At 48.0% G+C, this 20,238-nt stretch overlaps 1 protein-coding gene across 6 annotated transcripts in view; it reads left to right on the top strand.

Moving 5' to 3' along the window:
• The window catches only part of ENOX1 (ecto-NOX disulfide-thiol exchanger 1), a 420,263-nt gene that overhangs the window by 260,635 nt on the left and 139,390 nt on the right, over nucleotides 1-20,238 (top strand). For all 6 annotated transcript variants that reach the window (XM_039914912.1, XM_039914913.1, XM_029048127.2 and 3 more), the window contains exons 5-7: nucleotides 11,530-11,703; nucleotides 12,876-13,082; nucleotides 17,901-18,134. In XM_039914912.1, coding sequence (XP_039770846.1) covers nucleotides 11,530-11,703; nucleotides 12,876-13,082; nucleotides 17,901-18,134 — 615 coding nt within the window. The remainder of the gene's footprint in view (nucleotides 1-11,529; nucleotides 11,704-12,875; nucleotides 13,083-17,900; nucleotides 18,135-20,238) is intronic.

The raw sequence follows: 20,238 nt of genomic DNA, 5'->3' as shown, positions 1-20,238 counted from the left end.
AGAAGATTTGGTTTCTAATCCTGGCTCCACCAGTTGCCTGCCGGATGACCTTGGGCAAGCCACTTAATAATGATAACGTTGGTATTTGTTAAGCGCTTACTATGTGCAGAGCACTGTTCTAAGCGCTGGGGGAGATACAAGGTAATCAGGTTGTCCCACGTGAGGCTCACAGTTAAGCCCCATTTTACAGATGAGGTAACTGAGGCACAGAGAAGTTAAGTGACTCGCCCACAGTCACACAGCTGCCAAGTGGCAGAGCCGGGATTCGAACCCATGACCTCTGACTCCCAAGCCCTGGCTCTTTCCACTGAGCCACGACTCAACTTCTCTGTACCTCAGTTTTCTCTTTTGCACAGTGAGGATTCACAACCTATTCGCCCTCCTACTTTAGACCGCGAGCCCTACGTGGGACAGTGACTTTGTCCAACCTGATTGTATTGCATCTCCCCTGCATTTAATACAGAATTTAGTAAACGTTTACTAAATACCACAATACTTCTTATTCTTTCCTCCTCACTTAATTGAAGCGGCACTTCGAAGTCTCTCAGGACCAAGGTTGCCTTCCCGCCTTCAGTGAAAAGGTGGAAAGAATTCTTTACCATGAGGAGGCCCAATGCCCAAAAGAGTTAAACCGACACTGTGGCCTTTAAATATACGGACTGCTGCTCCACAGAGATTTGTCAACCTGTTCTCAAGTAATAGCCAGTCATTTCTACGTGCAAAAGGGAAGTTTCCAAAAAGACGGCTAATAGTTAAATGAAAGAAACCCAAAACATTGGATCTCGTTCAGTACATCTTTTTGCAGTGTTTTTATCGTGCAGATCCTCCAGACAATCACTCTCCCTCTCTTAAAAGCCTTACTAGAGGCCCATCTCCTCCAAGAGGCTTTCCCAGATTAAGCCCCACTTTTCCTCATCTCCCACTCCCTTCCGCGTCTCCCCGACTCGCTCCCTTTGCTCTTCCCGCCGCCCCCAGCTCCACAGCACTTAAGTGTATATCTACGATTCTATTATTTTGAATATTTTCATTTTTTATTTGAATATTTTTATTTTATTTGAATACGTTTATTCTTTCTATTAAATATATCTATTTATATTGATGTCTGTCTCTCCCCCCTTCTAGACTGTGAGCTCGCTGTGGGCAGGGATTGTCCCTCTTTATTGCTATATTGTACTTTCCCAACTGCTTAGTACAGTGCTCTGCGCACGTAAGTGCTCAATAAATACGATTGAATGAATGAATGGATACAGAGTCACGTACCTATACTGAGAGTGAGGACTGATCAATTAATGCCCTAGTTGTTTTTTTTCAAAGTAAAATTTGGAGAGAATCAACTAGAGGATCTGGTAAATACTTGATCTCAACGGTTTCAGGCACCTGAAAACGAGAAAGTCTCTGGTGTGAATAAGAGGGAGGGAGAGAGGCGATAGAGAACATGAATCTGCTCTGGAAACAAGAAGTTCTGTACCCTCTCCCGTCTTCAAAGAGCTCTTAGCAGCGCGCTCATTTCTTGTTGCTAAGAACAACGCCATGAAGCTTATCATCTACACCCACTCCCTTGGAAAACTCAATCACTCCCATGGCTTCAACTCCCATCTTTATGGAGATGATTCCCAAATCTACATCTCCGGGCCTGATTTCGCTCCTCCGCAGTCTCGCCGTTCCTCCTGCCTACAGGGCATCTCTACGTGGATGTCCCGCCGACTCCTCGCACATAACGGGTCCCAAAGAGGGCTCCTTTTCTTCCCACTCAAACCCCTTCATCCACTTGACTTTCCCATCACCGAGGACATCCATCCTGTCTCACGAGCCCATTGCCTCGGCGTGATCCTCGACTCATCTCTCTCATTCAACTCACAAAGGGGGCGAGTCGGGGTGATGGGGAGGGGAGGGGGAGCTGAGGAAAAGGGGGACTTAGTCTGGGAAGGCCTCCCAGAGGAGGTGAGCCTTCAGTAGGGCTTTGTGGGGGGGGGGGATGAGATTGGCGGATTTGAGGAGGGAGGACGTTCCAGGCCGGAGGTGGGACGCGGTGGGCCAGGCGAGAACGAGGCACAGGGAGAAGGTTCGCACCAGAGGAGCGGAGTGTGCGGGCTGGGCTGGGAAAGGAGAGAAGGGAGGTGAGGTGGAAGGAGGCAAGGGCATGGACAGCCAAGAGTGAGGAGTTTTTGCTTGATATGGAGGTTGATGGGCAACCACTGGAGATTCTTGAGGAGGAAATGCCCAGAGCGTTTCGGTAGAAAGATGATCCGGGCAGCAACTCCTGTAGCTGAAAGCCTGGGAATAGAATGCTCGACTCCCCGGACCTCTCTTCCCACGGGAAGCATGAGGACCAGGAGAAGAGGCGTGGCTTAGTGGAAAGAGCCCGGGCTTGGGAATCAGAGGTCATGGGTTCTAATCCTGGCTCCACCACTTATCAGCTCTGTGACTTGGGGCAAGTCACTTCACTTCTCTGGGCCTCAGTTCCCTCATCTGGAAAATGGGAATTAAGACTGTGAGCCCCACGTGGGACAAACTGATTACCTTGTATCTTCCCCCGTGCTTAGATCAGTAAGTGCTTAATAAATACCATCATTATCATCATCATTATTATTATTATTCCCCTCCCCTCGCTTTCCCCAGTCTGGGAACCCAGCAAGGAAGAAACGCGCAGGGGTTTTATGTGGATTTGTGGAGAAGCAGGAGAAAAGCCATCAAGGAAGTTTCTCCAGCTCCCTGGAGACCACTTATTTACCCCCATTTTTTCCTGAAATGGAAGCCTAGTTCCTAAGCTAGTCACTTCTTCCTCCCACCCACAGTTTCTGATACCTCTTTCACTGGAGTTTTGCTTTGGCTACAGAGAAAGCCCAGGTCTTATAGTCAGAAGTCAGGGCAGAGGGTCCGGGTACTCGAGAAGCAAGAAAGCGTGGGCACTTAAGACACCCGCTTGTACTCACCCTCGCAGGTTTGGAACCGTAGGGGATCGTGTCCGCGGCCGGGGGATTCAGCCGGCGGATTCTCCGACCAGTCACATCTGACCTAGGTATGCAAGGACTCAGCAGGGAATTTTTCCTCCTAATCAGACTCTGCCTGAAGGAACCAATCATAGGATGGGCAGGAGAGGTAGATTACGGGAGGGGGATGTGTCTCCCAACTCTGTTGTACTCTGGCAAATGCTTGGCGTGGTGCTCTGCACACAGTAGGCGCTCAATTAATACCACTGATGACTGTAAAACCACGTTTAATTGGAGGGAGGAGAACACCAAAGTTTTCCCGGAAACCTTTCGCTTATTGAGAGCATCGTAGATTTGGAAGTCTCAACTCTGTCGGGTACCGCTAGGAATTTCTGCCTGCCCTTCTCCGGCCGGAAGATCTGACAGTTGCTACTTCCACCCTATTGCCCGGCCAGTCTCATTGAGACCTCTGTCTTTGTCAGAGTTTAAGCAGTTGGAGGAATGGATTGTGTCTTTTCCTTTATCGTGTCCTCTCCAAGTGCGAGGACGGGATTTTGCAGTCGTAAGTACTCAGGAGATGTTGCTGTTCCTCTGCTAAATCTGAAGTCCAAGCCCGAAATTTCAGGGGGGGTCAATTGTAACTGTTGCCAGCCCCGCCGTAGGATTTCCACACTGTTAGGAAATTAAAAAAAAAAAATCCACGTTGCTCAGCTTACCTCATTTTTACGTATTTCACTACCCTTTAACTCCAAAGATCATTTCTCCACTCAATCGCGGACTTTTGAAGTCCCTTCCCGGAAGGGTGGTATCTTATATTCAAACATGGACCCACATCTCCCCTGAAAAAGCTAAAATGACCTGCCATAGCAATTCAGTGCTAAAGCAATTCACATTCTGCCAGTGTATGTTGCTAATAAAGGTAGACTCCAGATGTTTTATTGATGATATGAGGTCTCTGTTTATAAAATGTGTGCTGCAGGACTTTAAGAATTCATATTTCCTTTGCAGCTGATGTTTAAATGAGAAAAAACACACCTCTTCTGTCTTAGTATCTGTTTCAGAGATCGCACACAAAACATTTCAATTCTCCGATGAGAATCCACTTCTTATTTTAAATGTTTATCATAAATTTATCATAAATGTCTATTAGAGCTCGCTTACTCTAAAATACGGCAGAATTTTAAAATACAATACGAATATAGTTTTCTATTTAATTTTAAAAGAAGCCTTGCTGCTGCTAATTAGATATTTTAATTACAAGCTTTAGCATTATTGACTCATTCTCATCCTAAAGCCAAGTCAAGAACGTGATGAAAAAATTGCTCCTTTGGATTATTATTCCCTCCTCCCGGCCCCACAGCACTTACGTACGTATCTGTAATTTATTTATTTATATTAATGTCTGTCTTCCCCTCTCTAGACTGTAAGCTCATTGTGGGCAGGGATTGTGTCTGTTTGTCGTAGTATTGGCCACTCCCAAGAACTTAGTACAGTGTTCCGCACACAGTGAGCGCTTAGTAAATACAACGGAATGAATGGATTTTGAGTTGAATTATCAAATCACGCATGTGAATACACCTTCCCAAACAAGTACCCAGATCACCTTCTCGATTTCCTCTTATGGGTAGGAGGAAGTGACGTTATCCCCATTTTATAAATGAGAAAGCTGATGCAAAACAGCAGTCGCACCAATATTCTGTGACGTGTCCCGGGGAATGGAGCGAAGACTCAATTTTTCAGTGTTTTCTCTGCAGATGCATGGTATTGAAGCTGCTAATAGGCTTCTGAAGAAACCCAACTCCGCCCAGTCATTTAAGGTAAAATTTCTGACTTCTAAGTTGGTGACCGTAAGATAACCTTACGATAAGTCAGCTGCGTGACTGTGGGCAAGTCACTTCACTTCTCTGTGCCTCAGTTCCCTCATCTGTAAAATGGGGGTGAAGACTGTGAGCCTCACGCGGGACAACCTCATTCCCCTGTATCTACCCCAGCGCTTAGAACAGTGCTCTGCACGTAGTAAGCGCCTAACAAATGCCAACATTATCATTATAACCTGAGGTCAGTTTCTTCTGGGCAGCAGAGTGAAGTATGGACTGGAGTGGGGGGAGACAGAGGCAGGGAGGTCAGCGAGGAGGCTGATGCCGACGGTGGGATGAAAGTGCTTGGATCAAAATAGTAACCGTTTGGATGGGAGGCAAAGGGCAGATTTTAGCGATGTTGTGAAGGTAGAACTTACGGGCTTTGGTGACAGATTGAAAATGTCGGTTGAATTACTGAGATGAATTGAAGGTAACGGCAGAGTTATTACCTTGTGAGGCAGGGAGGATGGTGGTACTGTCTACAGTGATGGGAAAGTCAGGGGGAGGAGAGGGTTTGGGTGGGAAGATGAGTTCGGTCTTGGACGTCATGATGATGATTCTGGTATTTGTTAAGCCTTTAACTCTGTGCCGGGCACTGTACTAAGCGCTGGGGTGGATACATCGCCTTCATTCTATTTATTTGCTATTGTTTTAATCAGATGTTCATCCCCTAGATTCTATTTATTGCCACTGCTCTCGTCTGTCCGTCTCCCCCGATTAGACCGTGAGCCCGTCAGAGGGCAGGGACTGTCTCTATCGGTTACCGACTTGTCCATCCCAAGCGGCTTAGTACAGTGCTCTGCACATAGTAAGCGCTCAATAAATGCTATTGAATGAATGAATGAATACAAGCGGATTGGGTTGGACACAGTCCCTGTCCCACGTGGGGCTCACGGTCTCAATCCCCATTTTCCAGATGAGTGAACTGAGGCCCAGAGAAGTGAAGTGACTTGCCCAAAGTCACGCAGCTGCCAAGGGTCAGGTTTGAGGAGTCGGGGGGACATCCAAGTAGTGATTTCCTCGAGGCAGAAGAAATGCGAGATTGGAGAGGGAAAAGGTCGGCGCTGGGGAGGGAGATTTGGGGATCATCCACACAGAGACGCTAGTTGAAGTCGTGGGAGGGAATGAGTTCTCCGAGGCAGGAGGGGTAGAGATCCTATAAATTAGCTTTGCATTAATGTGGCCTAAATTTTTAAACTCATTCTTCTGCCGTATATTATCTATTTAGAAATGGGAATTTTATGCCTTTCTGTATTTTTGAAAAGGATAATAATATTGGTATTTAAGCACTTCCTATGTGTCAAGCACTGGACTAAACGCTGGGGTAGATAGAAGGTAATCAGGTGGCCGTGGTCACAGTCTTAATCCAGCGTGGCTCAGTGGAAAGAGCTCGGGCTTGGGAGTCAGAGGTCATGGGTTCGAGTCCCACCTCCGCCGCCTGTCAGCCGTGTGACTGCGGGCAAGTCACTTCACTTCTCTGGGCCTCAGTGCCCTCATCTGGAAAATGGGGATTAAGACTGCGAGCCTTACGTGGGACAACCCGATTACCCTGTATCTCCCCCAGCGCTTAGAACAGTGCTGTGCGCTAAGTAAGCGCTTAACAAATACCAACATTATTATTATTATTCTTAATTCCCATTTTTACAGAGGAGGTGACTGAGGCACAGGAAAGTTAAGTGGCGTGCCCTAGGTCACGGAGCAGTGGCGGAGTCGAATTAGAACCCTCGTCCTCTGACTCCCAAGTCCGTGCTCTTGCCGCTAAAAGAAGCCTATCTAGCAGAAAAAAATAAAGAACGCATCCTCCTTTCTCCTTCTTGCCAGATCGTATCATCACAGGTGAGAACTAGCACCAAAACCACAGCAGAAATGTCCAGTGAAGGGAAAAGAAACCGCTAATGAAGCTAAAGTGTGTTAATGATTTAGTTGGGACTTTGAAGCCTTTTTGCTGAAGATCAGCCATCATCCAGGAACATTTTAAAATCATCAAAGAACTCAAAGAGATACGAACAGCCCGTTTTTATCCCAAATTGTCATTCGTTTCACTCAGACGATCCAACTCCTCACTCCATCCTCCTGCTCATTTTTCCTTCCTTCTTCTGCCCTCTAACACTTGGCCAGGAGAACAAAAGCCTGCAGGAGAAGGGATGAGAAAAGACAGAATGTTCAGTTTCTTTTTGATCTACTGTCTGGTTTTCAGGAGGTGCTCTTTGATTTCTTTTTAGGTCCTGGGCACCGGGACCAGTTTGTTTTCGTGATTGATTTACCTTATTCTTAAAGCTTTCCGGGGAAGGAGATTCTACCGCCATATATGGCAACCTATATCCCCGTAACCAGCTCTCTGTCGGATCATTTATCTTCATAGCTAAAATTCCTTCTGTTAGTTAAGCTCATTCTGGCTTTTGTTCGTCTCTCAAGGAGGATGAAGAAAAATCAGCCCACCTCACTGGACTAAAAGATGCCAACTTTTTGTTTTGAGCAAGGGACTAAGTGGAGGATTGGCTTCCAGAGGGCAGGACGGTGGAAAAAGACAAGAAAGGGGGACCCGATCGAGCCACAGAAACTAAGCTAGGAGCCCAAAGGCAAAGTCAGGGCTTCACAGAGATGTATCCAGAGCCAGAATCGGTGACTACCGATACAGGTCTGCTGCGTGACCCCGGGCAAGTCACTTCTCTGGGCCTCACTTCCCTCATCTGGAAAATGGGGATGGAGATTGTGAGCCCCACGTGGGACGGGGGCTGCGTCCAACCCGATCAGCTTGCATCCACCCCGGTGCTTAGTACAGTGCCCGGCACCTGGTAGGTGCTTAACAAAATAGCGTAAGTATCATCATCATTACCTGGCAGTAGAGAGAGAAGGTAGAAAGAGAGACGGAGAAAGACGGAGAAAAGCAAGACAGCGAGGCAAGAGGAGTAGAGAGAGCAGGAAGAGGTGGACACTGTCACCGGCTCTTCTCAGGTCACTGCTGGATGGGAGGGGCAGCTAGCTGGGAGACGAGTTTCAACCCACCCCTGTCCAAGAGGAGGTGAAAAATGAGTCCCATCTTGTAGCCCGCCTCTCCCGCTCCTGAAAGGATCAAAGGAGGTGGCTGAGATGCCTCACTCTTTATCCCCACACACCTGGAAAGTATTTTCAGTTAACCTGAGACCTCCCCGCCGGAGCAGAACTCTCTCCATACGGGCCTTTACCGGGGTTTTAATGGCAAAAACAGAAAGAAAATACCAAGCAGTCGGTCGTATTTACCGAATGCTCACTGTGTGCGGAGGACTGTACTGAGCCCTCGGAAAGTACAATTTGGCAAGAGATAGAGACGATCCTCGCCCAACCACGGGCTCGCAGTCGAGACCACAGATATGTCCATGAGCGCTGTGAGGTCGGGAGGCGGGGGGATGACTAAAGGAGCCAGGTCAGGGTGATGCAGAGGGAGTTGAAGCAAAGGAAAAGAGGGCTTCGGCAGGGAAGGTCTCTCGGAGGAGCCTTCGGTAGGGCTTCCAAGTGGGCGGGGGCGGGTAATTGTCGGGTTTGAGGAGGGAGGCCGTTCCAGACCAGAAAGGTCGTTGGCGAGTCGGATGAGACCGAGGTACAGTGAGAAAGTTCACGTTAGAGGGGTGAAGTGTGCAGGCCGAGCTGCAGTAGGAGAGAAGTGAGGCGAGGCAGGAGGGGACGAGGCGATTAGGTGCTTCAGAGCCAACTGGGAGACGCTGGGTCCTCACAGCAACTGAGAGTTCATTTCCGGGCTTCTCATCACGAAAAGAGCAGGTATCCTAAAATCACCTCGAGCCAAGATCCAAATTATTCACTCTGACATCCTGTTGACACCACCCGCTTCAAGTTTTCATATGTGCCAGGCTCTCCGCCACAGTCCTGATTAGATCTTGAACTCCATCCCCTCTGCAGCAGGAGACCTTCTCTGACACCCGACTACCCTCTGTTTGACAGCTATTATGTGATGAGAACTATTGTTCACTGCTATTCGTCGGTATCTCACTAGTTTCCTGCCGATCAAGATGTTTGAGTCACTTTCTCTCAAAAAAAAAAAAATGCCCCCAGAACAGTCTCACCAAAAGTTAACTCAAGCAGCAAACCTTGAATTTTTGGATCCGTTCCGTTGTGGGATATTATCTGTAGCTATGATGTTACAAACGATGTGGAAACCAAAAAATAGGATTGATGTATTCACTGGTGATTGGGGAACAGCCGTGCGTCCCGGTGATTCGGTAGGGGAAAGGGGCGGGTTCTAATCCCGGCTCTGCCACCGGTCTGCTGTGTGTCCTTGGGCAAGTCGCGTAACCTCTCTGGGCTTCGGTTACCTCATCTGTAAAATGGGGATTAAGACCGTGAGCCCCAGGTGGGACAGGGACTCTGTCCCATCTGATTACTTCGTATCAACCCCGGTGCTTAGAACGGTGCTCGGCACGTAGTAAGCGCTTAACAGTACCGTAATCAACAAATACCCTATTTAACCCTATTAGTGGGGAAAGGGAGCTGTATTAATGATAACGACGATGTTGGTATTTGTTAAGCGCTTACTGCGTGCCAAGCACTGTTCTAAGCGCTGGGGTAGATAGAGCGTAATCAGGTTGTCCCACGTGAGGCTCATGGTCTTAGTCTCCATTTTACAGATGAGGGAACTGAGGCACAGAGAGGTCAAGTGACTCTCCCACAGTCACACAGCTGACAGAGCCGGGATTTGAACCCATGACCTCTGACTCCCAAGCCCGGGCTCTTGCCACTGAGCCACGCTGCCTGTCAGCCGAATGGTAAGGGAGGGCCGAAGGCGGGAATGTTTTTCCTAGAAGGCAGAAATTTTCACTTTAACCCCATACAAAGGCTACTTCTCAGGTAAGGCGCTCCTCATAACCCTGAGATCACTTCAACCAAACTATACAGAGGCGGTTTTTAATTTTTGGCAGGGCTTGTCAGAACTCGACGGAACCCGGGCCCCTCTAGATGTGGGAATGCCTCGCTCCTGCGCCTCTAGGCCGTTAGGCAAATAAAAATGAGCTGCGTGTTTGTATTTTCTCACGTTGATTTAGAAGCATCTAACATATAATACTCTACTGAAAGGTTGCTCTTTCAAATTCAGTTGTTATGGTTAATATCTTTGCAAATTAAGCACTGATTTGACTCACCTTGCTGCTGGCCCTAGGTAGTATCCGTTTATATCCCAGCCAATTGGAAGAATGCTAGGGTAGGGTACCGAATGGGGGGAGGTGGAGAGGGAGAGAGAGAAATAATGAACAATAATAATAATAATGTCGGTATTTGTTAAGCGCTTACTGTGTGCCGAGCACTGTTCTAAGCGCTGGGGTAGAGGCAGGGTAATCGGGTTGCCCCACGTGAGGCTCACAGTCTTCAGTCCCATTTTCCAGATGAGGTAATTGGGGGCCAGAGAAGGGAAGTGACTCGCCCACAGTCACCCAGCTGCCCAGTGGCAGAGCCGGGATTCGAACCCATGACCTCCGACTCCCGAGCCCGGGCTCTTTCCACTGAGCCACGCTGCTTCTCACAAAACCATAACTCGTCACTAAAACCAGTGTTTTCGCTACAGTACAAAAGGGCAGGGTTCTTTTACTCTCCGAAGTTCTTTCACTCTCCCTGCTTACCTCCTCGCGAAATTACACCCAATTCCCCCTCTGCCGCGTTCTCAACGGACCTCGGATGAGAAAACGCTCATTTTACGTAGAAACCCCTTCTGACATTTCAGTCAGAAAGATCTTCCTCTTGCCTAGTCATTCCATCTCACCTCTGAATCCGCTTGCTTGCTACACCTTATTAGAATTCTTCAAATTCTGAGGTAGTTGTCCAGAAATGCCTTTATCGCTTGCAATTTTTTGATTGCCTTTTTCCACCTTCGCTTGTAATAAACAGAGAAGCAGCGTGGCTCGGCGGAGAGAGCCCGGGCTTGGGAGTCAGAGGTCATGAGTTCGAATCCCGGCTCCGCCACTCGTCAGCTCTGTGACCGTGGGCAAGTCGCTTAACTTCTCTGTGCCTCGGTTCCCTCATCTGTAAAATGGGGATCATCTGTGAGCCTCACCTGGGACAACCTGATGACCCTGTATCTACCCCAGCGCTTAGAACGGTGCTCGGCACATAGTAAGCGCTTAACAAATACCAACATTATTAAATGGTTTGACATTGCTATCATTTATGACCGGAATTTATCGAAATTAAAAGTTGAATGTATCAATTACTGTTGCGTCGTCACTCACGTAACAAGGCCAGACGATCGTGTCTTCGATCACGTGCCTCCCTCGGGAATGGGCCTGGATGATTTCTGGAGACATTACAGTGCAAACAGATCCGCAGAAATTGAGCTTTCACGCAATGCACGTAAATCAAGGTCACTTAAAATACCTGAGTCAACAGATTTAGAGGGCGCCTCCGTGCTAAAATGATATTCCTTTTTCATTCCAGATCCTAAGGCGGAGCAAACAACCCACTGGTGTTTTGAAATACGAAAGCGTACACTAAATAATAGCTCAGCTTCATGGAGCATGATTTTGCACCTCGATATGCTGCGTCCTGCTCAGTCATCTTAATATTTTAAATGAGACATCCTTTCCCTCCGTGTAGTTTTGAGCTTTCGCATTTCTGTCCCCCGAGCTAGCTTGCTCGAATGCAGTTCCTTATCCTGTATTTCCTTTAAAAACAGACAGCTGAAGGAGAACAAGCTTCGAGGGAACGGGACAGCAGATAGGAGCCTAGATTCCTAACCCGACCTTTCCGTCGCATCTTTACAGATTCGATCTGCGTGCCGAGCTTCGACCCAAGCCTCAATATGATGGCCGGAATTACTCCGATTAACCCGATGATGCCGGGCTTGGGGCTGGTCGCGCCGCCCCCGCCGCCGGACGTATCTGTCGTTAAGGAGATCATTCACTGCAAGAGCTGCACGCTCTTTCCTCCGAACCCGAGTAAGTGGAATGAAATACTAAGCTTCCCACTGTATTTCCAAATAGTTCCGCGTGTATTTCTTCTCAACGTGTACGGGCATAAGCACACGGTCAGTCTCCTTGGGGGTGGGATGGGATTTTGGATCCCCATTTTACAGCGGAGGAAACTGAGGCGCAGTGACAGGCCCAAGGTCACAGAGCAGGCGAGTGACCGCCGCAGGCTCTTCCCACTGGGCCTTCCCGCTTCTATCGATAATTAAAGTAATTCAAACCAGGTTCTACTCTAGCTTTGTCAGCAAAACCAATTGTAAAATATTTGAGCACATCCAGTCATCTGCCGTTCTTCATGAAAAAACTCCGAAATGTGTTTTGCTAAATGGAAACGTGATTTCCTTTGTCGTCAGTTATTTGGCTTGCACTTTCGAACTTTTCTGGACCAGACTGTGTTTGGAAGAAGGTAACTTATGTTTGGTGAGGCCAATGAGACAGATTTTCTTTCCAAATATAACCTCCGACTCTGCTCCCGGGGAGAAATGACCAGTTTCTCTTAACTCATACGAATCCGCGACGACTGTTTTGTCTGGTCTTTTCAGAAGACTGCTTCAGTAGTCTACATATAAACTCGATAAAATCCCGTGACGCTGTGCACTTGATCTCTTCTGTAGCTTTTCCCGGATTTAATAGTGTGCCCGCTTATGGGTTAAATAATTAAAAAGTGGTTTCTTCAGCCCATGGAGTTTCACAGCCAAGTCAGTACTGTGCACGCCGTTAGGTTACGCTTCCTGTGTTTTGGCTGTCCGTTCTGGCAGCAAGACAAAGTAGATAACCAGCAGAGGTTTTTCATCTTGTTGTCATTTCGTCATGTTTTGCACTTTGTGGGGTTTTTTTCCCTTCGCTAGGCTTCCGAATTAAAAAGGAGAAATTAAACTATGCCAACCCTTTGCTTTATCTCCGTTCGTGGACAAGTAGAGTTTCCTACTGAGAGTAAAAGTGACCTCAGAGGCGAAGAGATGGAAGAGGAAGAGTTTTAAAAACGAGGCGACCAAAGACAAACGTAAATTGGTGTAAAAATATAGCCATTTTGTTTTCAGCCGCTGCTAGCGAGCCTAATCTTCACTGGCGGGAAGGGATGGGTAGAGCCGATAAATACGTGAACGAGTAAAAGACAAAATCTTCTGCTTTGTTGTGATTAGATCTCCCACCACCTTCCACGAGAGAAAGACCTCCTGGGTGTAAGACGGTATTTGTCGGCGGATTACCAGAAAACGCAACTGAGGAAATTATTCAAGAAGTCTTTGAACAGTGCGGTGATATTACCGCAATCCGGAAGAGCAAGAAGAACTTTTGTCATATTCGATTTGCAGAGGAGTTCATGGTTGATAAAGCCATTTATCTATCGGGTACTTGACATTCTGTAATGCACTTTTCTGGGTTCTTGTTTGGATTTTGTAATGATGATGTTTGCTCCTTCCCTCTTCCTTTCCGTGCCAGAGAGTCCCTTGATGATCCGTTGCCTGGGCGTGGATGAACTGCACTTCTAGATCCAAAACTGTGAATCTGTGAGGCAAAAAAGGCAAAAAGGAGAGGAGGCAGTGAATGGACAAAAGACTGTAGTTTTCTGGGTTGTTGTTTTTTCAAATTATAAAAGTTGAGGACCGGGAAAGCGTTTCCCTGCAGAACTAGAGCTCTTACTGGATCAGAATAATGATCTACTCGGCCCAACCGTCTCCCTCTGTTAGGGACAACCCCATGTTTGGGTGACCAATGCCGGGACTGCCCCCAAAGACATCGACCTTTCTGTTTAGAAAGGTCTAACATGTCTAACGTCCTCCGGTAGTCCAGTACGAGCTGCTAATCCATGCAGTCGCCCCAAATCTTTCTACTTGAACAACTTCTTGTGAAAACCAATTCCATATGCTGGTTCCCCCCGTGAGAAGAAGGGTTTCGCTTTGCTTATTTTGAACCCGCAGCCTTCCTGCTTTAACGGGTGTCCCCTTGTCCTAATTCCGAGGGACTCGGTGAACGATTCCGAGTTTACATTTTACCCACCTTATATCATTCTGAAATCATGCCCAGGTCACCCAGGGCCAGTTGAAACCGAACATGCTTGGCCTTCCCCTGCCTCGTCTTCCTGCTCTCGGCTTCCAGCCCACTGCTCGCCCCGTGCCCTCCTGCAGATGGGCCACGTTCCAGCTTTGGCTTCTGGTCGGGGCTAATGGAGTTCATCTCGTTGTTTCCTGGGCAAACGTTAGTCGGGGCTGAACCAAAAGCAGAGCGTGACGACTGTGGGTTTGCCTCCCTCCAGAAATAAAGCTGTGTCCGTCCTCTGCATCGAATTAGGCCTTTTCAATGATCTCTAGTAACCTATTATGCTTCAGAGTGAGTCAGTCTTTCTTCAGGGCAAAGAAGTCGAAAAACACGATTATGTTTATTGAGGACGCTTTTTGTTACTAGGCCTAATCCAGTGGAGTGTCTTAATCCTAGAAATAAAATGCCCGTTTTCCGGAAGCTAAGGAATCTTCTTAGGGGACCATGAAGAAAGCAGAGGACATCCTGCTAAGAAGGGTTGTACAAAAGGAAGGGGCCTAATATCATTATAGCTATCGCTCTTAACATCTCCTCCAAAGTTACATGCAGGATGATTGTGCATTTTGCTGGGAAAAGCAGAGAAACTACTGTGCCTGTGAATTCCTCTACACATAAGCACATCACTGGCAAATTATAGAAACTTGATTTTACACTTTAAACCTCGCTAATTTTAGGCCTGGGCAGGATCATTTTCCCTTAACTTGGAAATGATAGTGGAAAGAGACATCTTTTAAAAGAATCCGAGACACTTGAGAAGTAACCCAGTGAGTAGGGGAAATTGTCAGGATAGCAGTTCGGATGGGGACTGTAAATGCTGGTGGATACGGTTCTCGCAATTGGTTTCCGCATATGTTGGGGAAATTGGTTTTAGTGAGTGAGTGATTCCTCCTGTCTATTTCTTTCGATATAATCACCTTCCGAAGCAAAAGCTTTTCATTTGGGGTTAGTATTGGTTTTCTTTGAATTGAGTCCTTATTTGCTTTTTCACTCAGGAGGGGATATTTTTATTTTGTCTTTTCCTTGTCTCGGCCTGAAAGGAAAGCATTGCACAGTAGCCGTCAGTGGGAGGCCTGTACTTTTACCTCTTCGTATGTAACGTTTAAAGGGCGAGAGATGCCCTTTTGGGTCACAAGTTAAGCTGCCCTGAATTCACAACAGACTTTTAAATGAACTGAAGTAATCATCTGAAGCCCACCGAACTACCTCCCATGGTCAATACTAGCGGTCCAGGCTTTAAAAACGGAGTCTCATTCCACAGGTGCCATAGAGCTAATAATACTACCTTGAATTTTATCATTTTTTAATCGTTGGCCAAAGTGCTTTCTCAGAACTCCTTCGGCAAGTTGTCCGCATCCACTCCTTCCACCTCCCCTCCTCCGATTTCTCCCCCGATGAGACTGTTCTCCCCCGATGAGACTGTGAGCCCGTCAGTGGGCGGGGATTGTCTCTACCTGTTGCCGAGTTGGACATTCCAAGCGCTTAGTACAGTGCTCTGCACATAGTAAGCACTATTGAATGAATGAATTTCTCCTTAACCTCTCCGCCCCCTCTACTCTACGGAAATTACCCGCTGTGGGGGTCACTGATGACCTTATTCCTGCCAAATCTAACAGACTCTACTCCATCCTAATCCTCCTCGACGACTCAGCTGCCTTCGGCACCGAGGGACACCTCTTTCTCCGGACGTGCCGTCTAAATTTGACTTCACTGTCGCTGTCCTCTCCTGGTTCTCCTCCCATCTCTCTGACCCTTCCTCCTCGGTGCCCCACCAAATAATGGTGGGGGTCCCTCCGGGCTCAGTTCTGTGTCCCCTTCTATCCTCCATCTGCGCCCACTCCCATGGAGAAATCATTTGCTCCCGTGGCTTCAACTACCGTCTCTACACGGCTGATTCCTAAATCTCCCTCTCCGGCCCTGACCTCTCTCCTTGTCTTCATTCTCACATTTCCTCCCGCCTCCAAGACACCTATACCTGGATGTCCTGCCGACGCCTGAGGTTAGACATGGCCAAAAGAGAACTCTGCATCGTCCCGACCAAACCCTGCTCTTCCAATGTCTTTCACGTAACTGTGGACGACGCCACTCTCCTCCCTGTCTCACGAGCCCATAACCTCAGTATTATTCATTCAATAGTATTTTTTGAGCGCTTACTATGTGCAGAGCCTTGTACTAAGCGCTTGGAATGTACAATTCGGCAACAGCCTTATCCTCGACTCATCTCATTCAGTCCACGTATTCCATCCGTCACAGAATCCTCTCAGTTCTACCTTCACAGTATCACTAAAAGCCACCCTTTCCTCTTCATCTACTGCTCCCACGCTGATCCGAGCACATTTTTTAAATGTCAATTTGTTGAGCGCTGTACTAGAGAAGCAGCGTGGCTCAGTGGAAAGAGCCGGGGCTTAGCTGTCAGAGGCCATGGGTTCTAATCCCGGCTCCGCCACTTGTCTGCTGTGTGACCTTGGGCAAGTCACTTCACTTCTCCGTGCCTCAGTTCCCTCATCTGTCAAATGGGGATGAAGACCGTGAGCCCCACGTGGGACAACCTGATCACCTTGGATCTACCCCAGCGCTTAGAAGGCTTAGTCGTTTAGACTGGGAGCCCGTCATTGGGCAGGGATTGTCTCTATCTGTTGCCCGAATTGCACGTTCCAAGTGCTTAGTTCACTGCTCTGCACATAGTAAGCGCTCAACTAATACTATTGAATGAATGAATGAATGAATGAACAGTGCTTGCGCAGAGTAAACGCTTATTATTATTATTATTATTATTATTATTAAGTGTTGAGCTAGAGACAAGCTAATCAATTTGGACACAGTTCATGCCCCACGTGGGACTCATAATGTCAAGTACTTACCTGGGTTCGAATCCCGGCTCTGCCACTTGTCAGCTGTGTGACTGTGGGCAAGTCACTTCACTTCTCTGTGCCTCAGTTCCCTCATCTGGAAAATGGGGATTAACTGTGAGCCTCACGTGGGACAACCTGATGACCCCGTATCTACCCCAGGGCTTAGAACAGTGCTCTGCACCTAGTAAGCGCTTAACAAATACCAACATTATCATTATTATTGTTACTTATCATATCTTGCCTTGACTCAGTCACCTCCTCGCTGACCTCCCTGCCTCCCGTTTCTCCCCACTCCAGTCCATACTTCATTCTGTTGCCCGGGTCATTTTTCTAAAAGAACATTCAGTCCACGTTTCCCCACCCCTCAAGAAACTCCCGTGGTGGCCCGTCCGCTCCGCGTCGAAAAGAAACTCCTTACCATGGGCTTGAAAAGCACTCAATCACCTCGCTCCCTCCTATCTTATGCAGCCGATTTCCTTTCACCACCCAGCAGGTTCACCTCGCTTCTCCCGCCGTATCTCAATTTTATCTATCTTATCTCTGACCCCTTGCCCGCGTCCTCCCTCTGGCCTGAAACTCCCTCCCCTTTCCTGTCTGACAGATTATCGCTAGTCCCAGCTTCAGATCCTTATTAAGAATCACATCTCTTCCAACCAAACCCTCGTTTTCCATTCTCCCTCTCCCTTCTGTGCCACCCTTTCGCTTGGATTTGTACTTTTTATTCATCCCACCCTCGGCTCCGTAGCACGTACGCTCATATTAAAATTCATTTAATGACGGAGAGGACGGGATTTGGGTAGGGAGATGAGGAGCTCTGTTTTGGACATATTACAGTGCTCTGTGCACAGTAAGCACTCAATAAATACCATTTATCCATTGATTGATTGAATCTGTAAGGAGGTGATTGGAGCAGTTGAATTTTCCAGCGGGTGTCACTCCGGGAGTCCGGATTAGGCTTTCTTTAAAATTAGGCTAGACACCCAAATAATTAGGGCAGGGCAGGCCCGAAAGCAGTGAGCTGAATTGAATAATCTCTTGACATCCTTTTCAGAACGGGGATTCTTTCGACTGTGTCAGTGGCTCACTGTGGGATCGGGACATGGGGTTTCATCTGCTGTCCCACCGTTTCCATTTGTAGCGACTGGAGGGAAATCATGACAACTTCCCTCCTCAATCTGGCATGGTATCGTGATATATGACTCTGCCTTGCGCTTCTCAGAAGAAATGAATTCTGCTCGCCAAGAACGATCGCGCTAATTGTTCTTTGCTCATTGGTTCCAGGCTACCGCATGAGATTGGGTTCCAGCACCGACAAAAAGGATTCCGGGCGCCTCCACGTAGACTTCGCTCAGGCAAGAGATGACTTTTATGAATGGGAGTGCAAGCAAAGGATGCTAGCCAGGGAAGAACGTCACCGGCGCAAGCTGGAAGAAGATCGGCTCCGGCCTCCCTCGCCTCCGGCAATAATGCATTATTCTGAACACGAGGCCACACTGCTGGCTGAGAAGCTAAAAGGTACCAGGCGCCACTCGGAGTTTTGTCTCGAATCTTTTATTCATTGCCAGGAGACACAAGCCTTGGTTAGCCCCGTCTTGTCAGGCTGATGTCTCGGTGTACTGCTCAATCCCTCTCCCCCACAGTTCACAGAACACACCGGAGAGCCTTCAGGAAGTCATTTTTCCGATTTTTGAAGGAGGAAAAAAATGACAGAGCTTTCTCTCCTTGTTTAGACCTTGACACGATCCACAATTCACCCAAATCCACAACTATAAACCACAGCGACCTCTCACAGTAGCCGCTTTGAGAGAGGCTCCTTTCTTCCTCTCTGAAACCGAAGAATCAGCCTGGCCTCGTGGATAACGCACGGGCCTGGGAGTCGGAGAGACCTGGGCTCCGCCACTTGTCTGCTGTGTGACCCGGGGCAAAGCACTTCACTTCTCTGTGCCTCAGTTACCTCGTTTGTAAAATGGGGCCTGAGACTGTGAGCCCATGTGGGTCAGAGACTGTGTCCAACCTGATTCTCTTGTCTCTACCCCAGGGCTTAGTTCAGTTCCTGGCACAGAGTAAGCACTTAACAAGCACCATGAAAAAAAATGTCGGTGAATCCGTGAATGCGATAAGAAATTCATATTATAACTGGAGTCTTTTCCAGCGTTTTTCTTGTTCCATGGGGAGCTAGGAAATGAAAGCCGCGGGCCAAGTACGGTATGCCGAACCTTAGATTTCCCTTGGCGGTTTTCTCAATCAGATCGATGAATTTCATTTAGTGGGCGGAGCACACTACCAATCTTGGGCGAGGACAGTACGACAGAGTTGGAAGATATGTTCCCTGCCCAGAAGGAGCTCCCTTGGCAGGTCTTTGAGGAGTGGCCTAGTGGAAAAAGCAGGGGCCTGAGAATCAGGAGACCTGGGTTCTAATCTTGGCTCTGCCCCTTGCCTGCTGGGTGACCTTGGGCAAGTCATTTAACTTTTTGGTGGCTCAGTTTCCTCCTCCGTAAAAAGGGAATGAAATTCCTATCTCTCTCCCCGTTAGATTGCGACAGTGTCTGATCTGTTTGTGTGTATCTACCCAAGTGCTTGGTGAACAGTAAGTGCTTAACAGATACTATAATTATTATTACTCTGAAATCGCCACATCCGCCACTTGCTCTACTGACCCAGAGTCCCAAAGAGACTCGTTCAGTAGTATTTACTGAGCACTTACTATGGGCAGAGCACTGTACTGAGCGCTTAATATTTGACTAGTAGCAGCTAACATCCAGTAGTGCTGAGGTTCCTCAAGGGAATCCTCGTGCTCCTCATCGGGTCTTTCGAGTGGGATTGGGACTGGGGAAACCACCCCTTGGGGCTAGGGAATATTTGAGCTCTCCGAGAATCGGTATTCCGGGAGAAGTCCTCCAAAGCACCGGCCATCGAAAAGGACTATGTTTTGCTCTCCCCGAATGGCATCCCCCTATAACCTGAAAACCTGAGCGGTAACCTCGCCACTTTTTCCCATTGCCTCGAGTAACCCGAGCTGTTCCAAATGGTATTTTTTCGATTTATAGTCGATCCCTGGCATTTATGGAGCACTTTCTCTGTGCAGAGCACCCGGGAGAGTACGAAACAACTGAGTTGGTAGACGCGAACCTGGCCCACAGGGAACTCACAGCCTAGAGGGGGAGCCAGATGTTAAAATCAATTATGGATTTATATATAAGTGCTGCAGGGCCGAAGGTTGGGGCGGGGGGAGGGATTATCAAATGTTCAAAGGATACAGATCAAAGTGCGCGGGTGTCCCAGGAGGGAGAGGGAGTAGGGAAAATGAGGGCTTAGTTGGGGAAGGATAAATAGGTTTAGACCGGCACTTGAAAGAAATGAGTAGATGGTGGGGTTCTGAGGGAACATTTGAAAGGCAGGGCGAGGCATGTTTTTATCAAGTAGTTTGGTCCCGTAGCTTGCCTGGAAAAGAAAAAGCGGGCTGTCTTTCCAGCAGCCCTGGCTGCTTCTGCTTGGTTTTCTCCACTGCCGTCTCCGCGGGGTTCCACCATCACTTCAAGGACCCCTTCTCCCCGAGCGCCTAAAAGAAGAGCGCTTCATTGGGCAGAAAAGACTGGCCCTTAAAAAGCTGTAGCTTTGA

The sequence above is a fragment of the Ornithorhynchus anatinus genome, chromosome 20, assembly GCF_004115215.2.
Source record: "Ornithorhynchus anatinus isolate Pmale09 chromosome 20, mOrnAna1.pri.v4, whole genome shotgun sequence".
NCBI lineage: Eukaryota > Metazoa > Chordata > Mammalia > Monotremata > Ornithorhynchidae > Ornithorhynchus > Ornithorhynchus anatinus.
The sequence above is the reverse complement of the archived record's forward strand: the minus strand, read 5'-3'. Positions and strand labels throughout refer to the sequence as shown.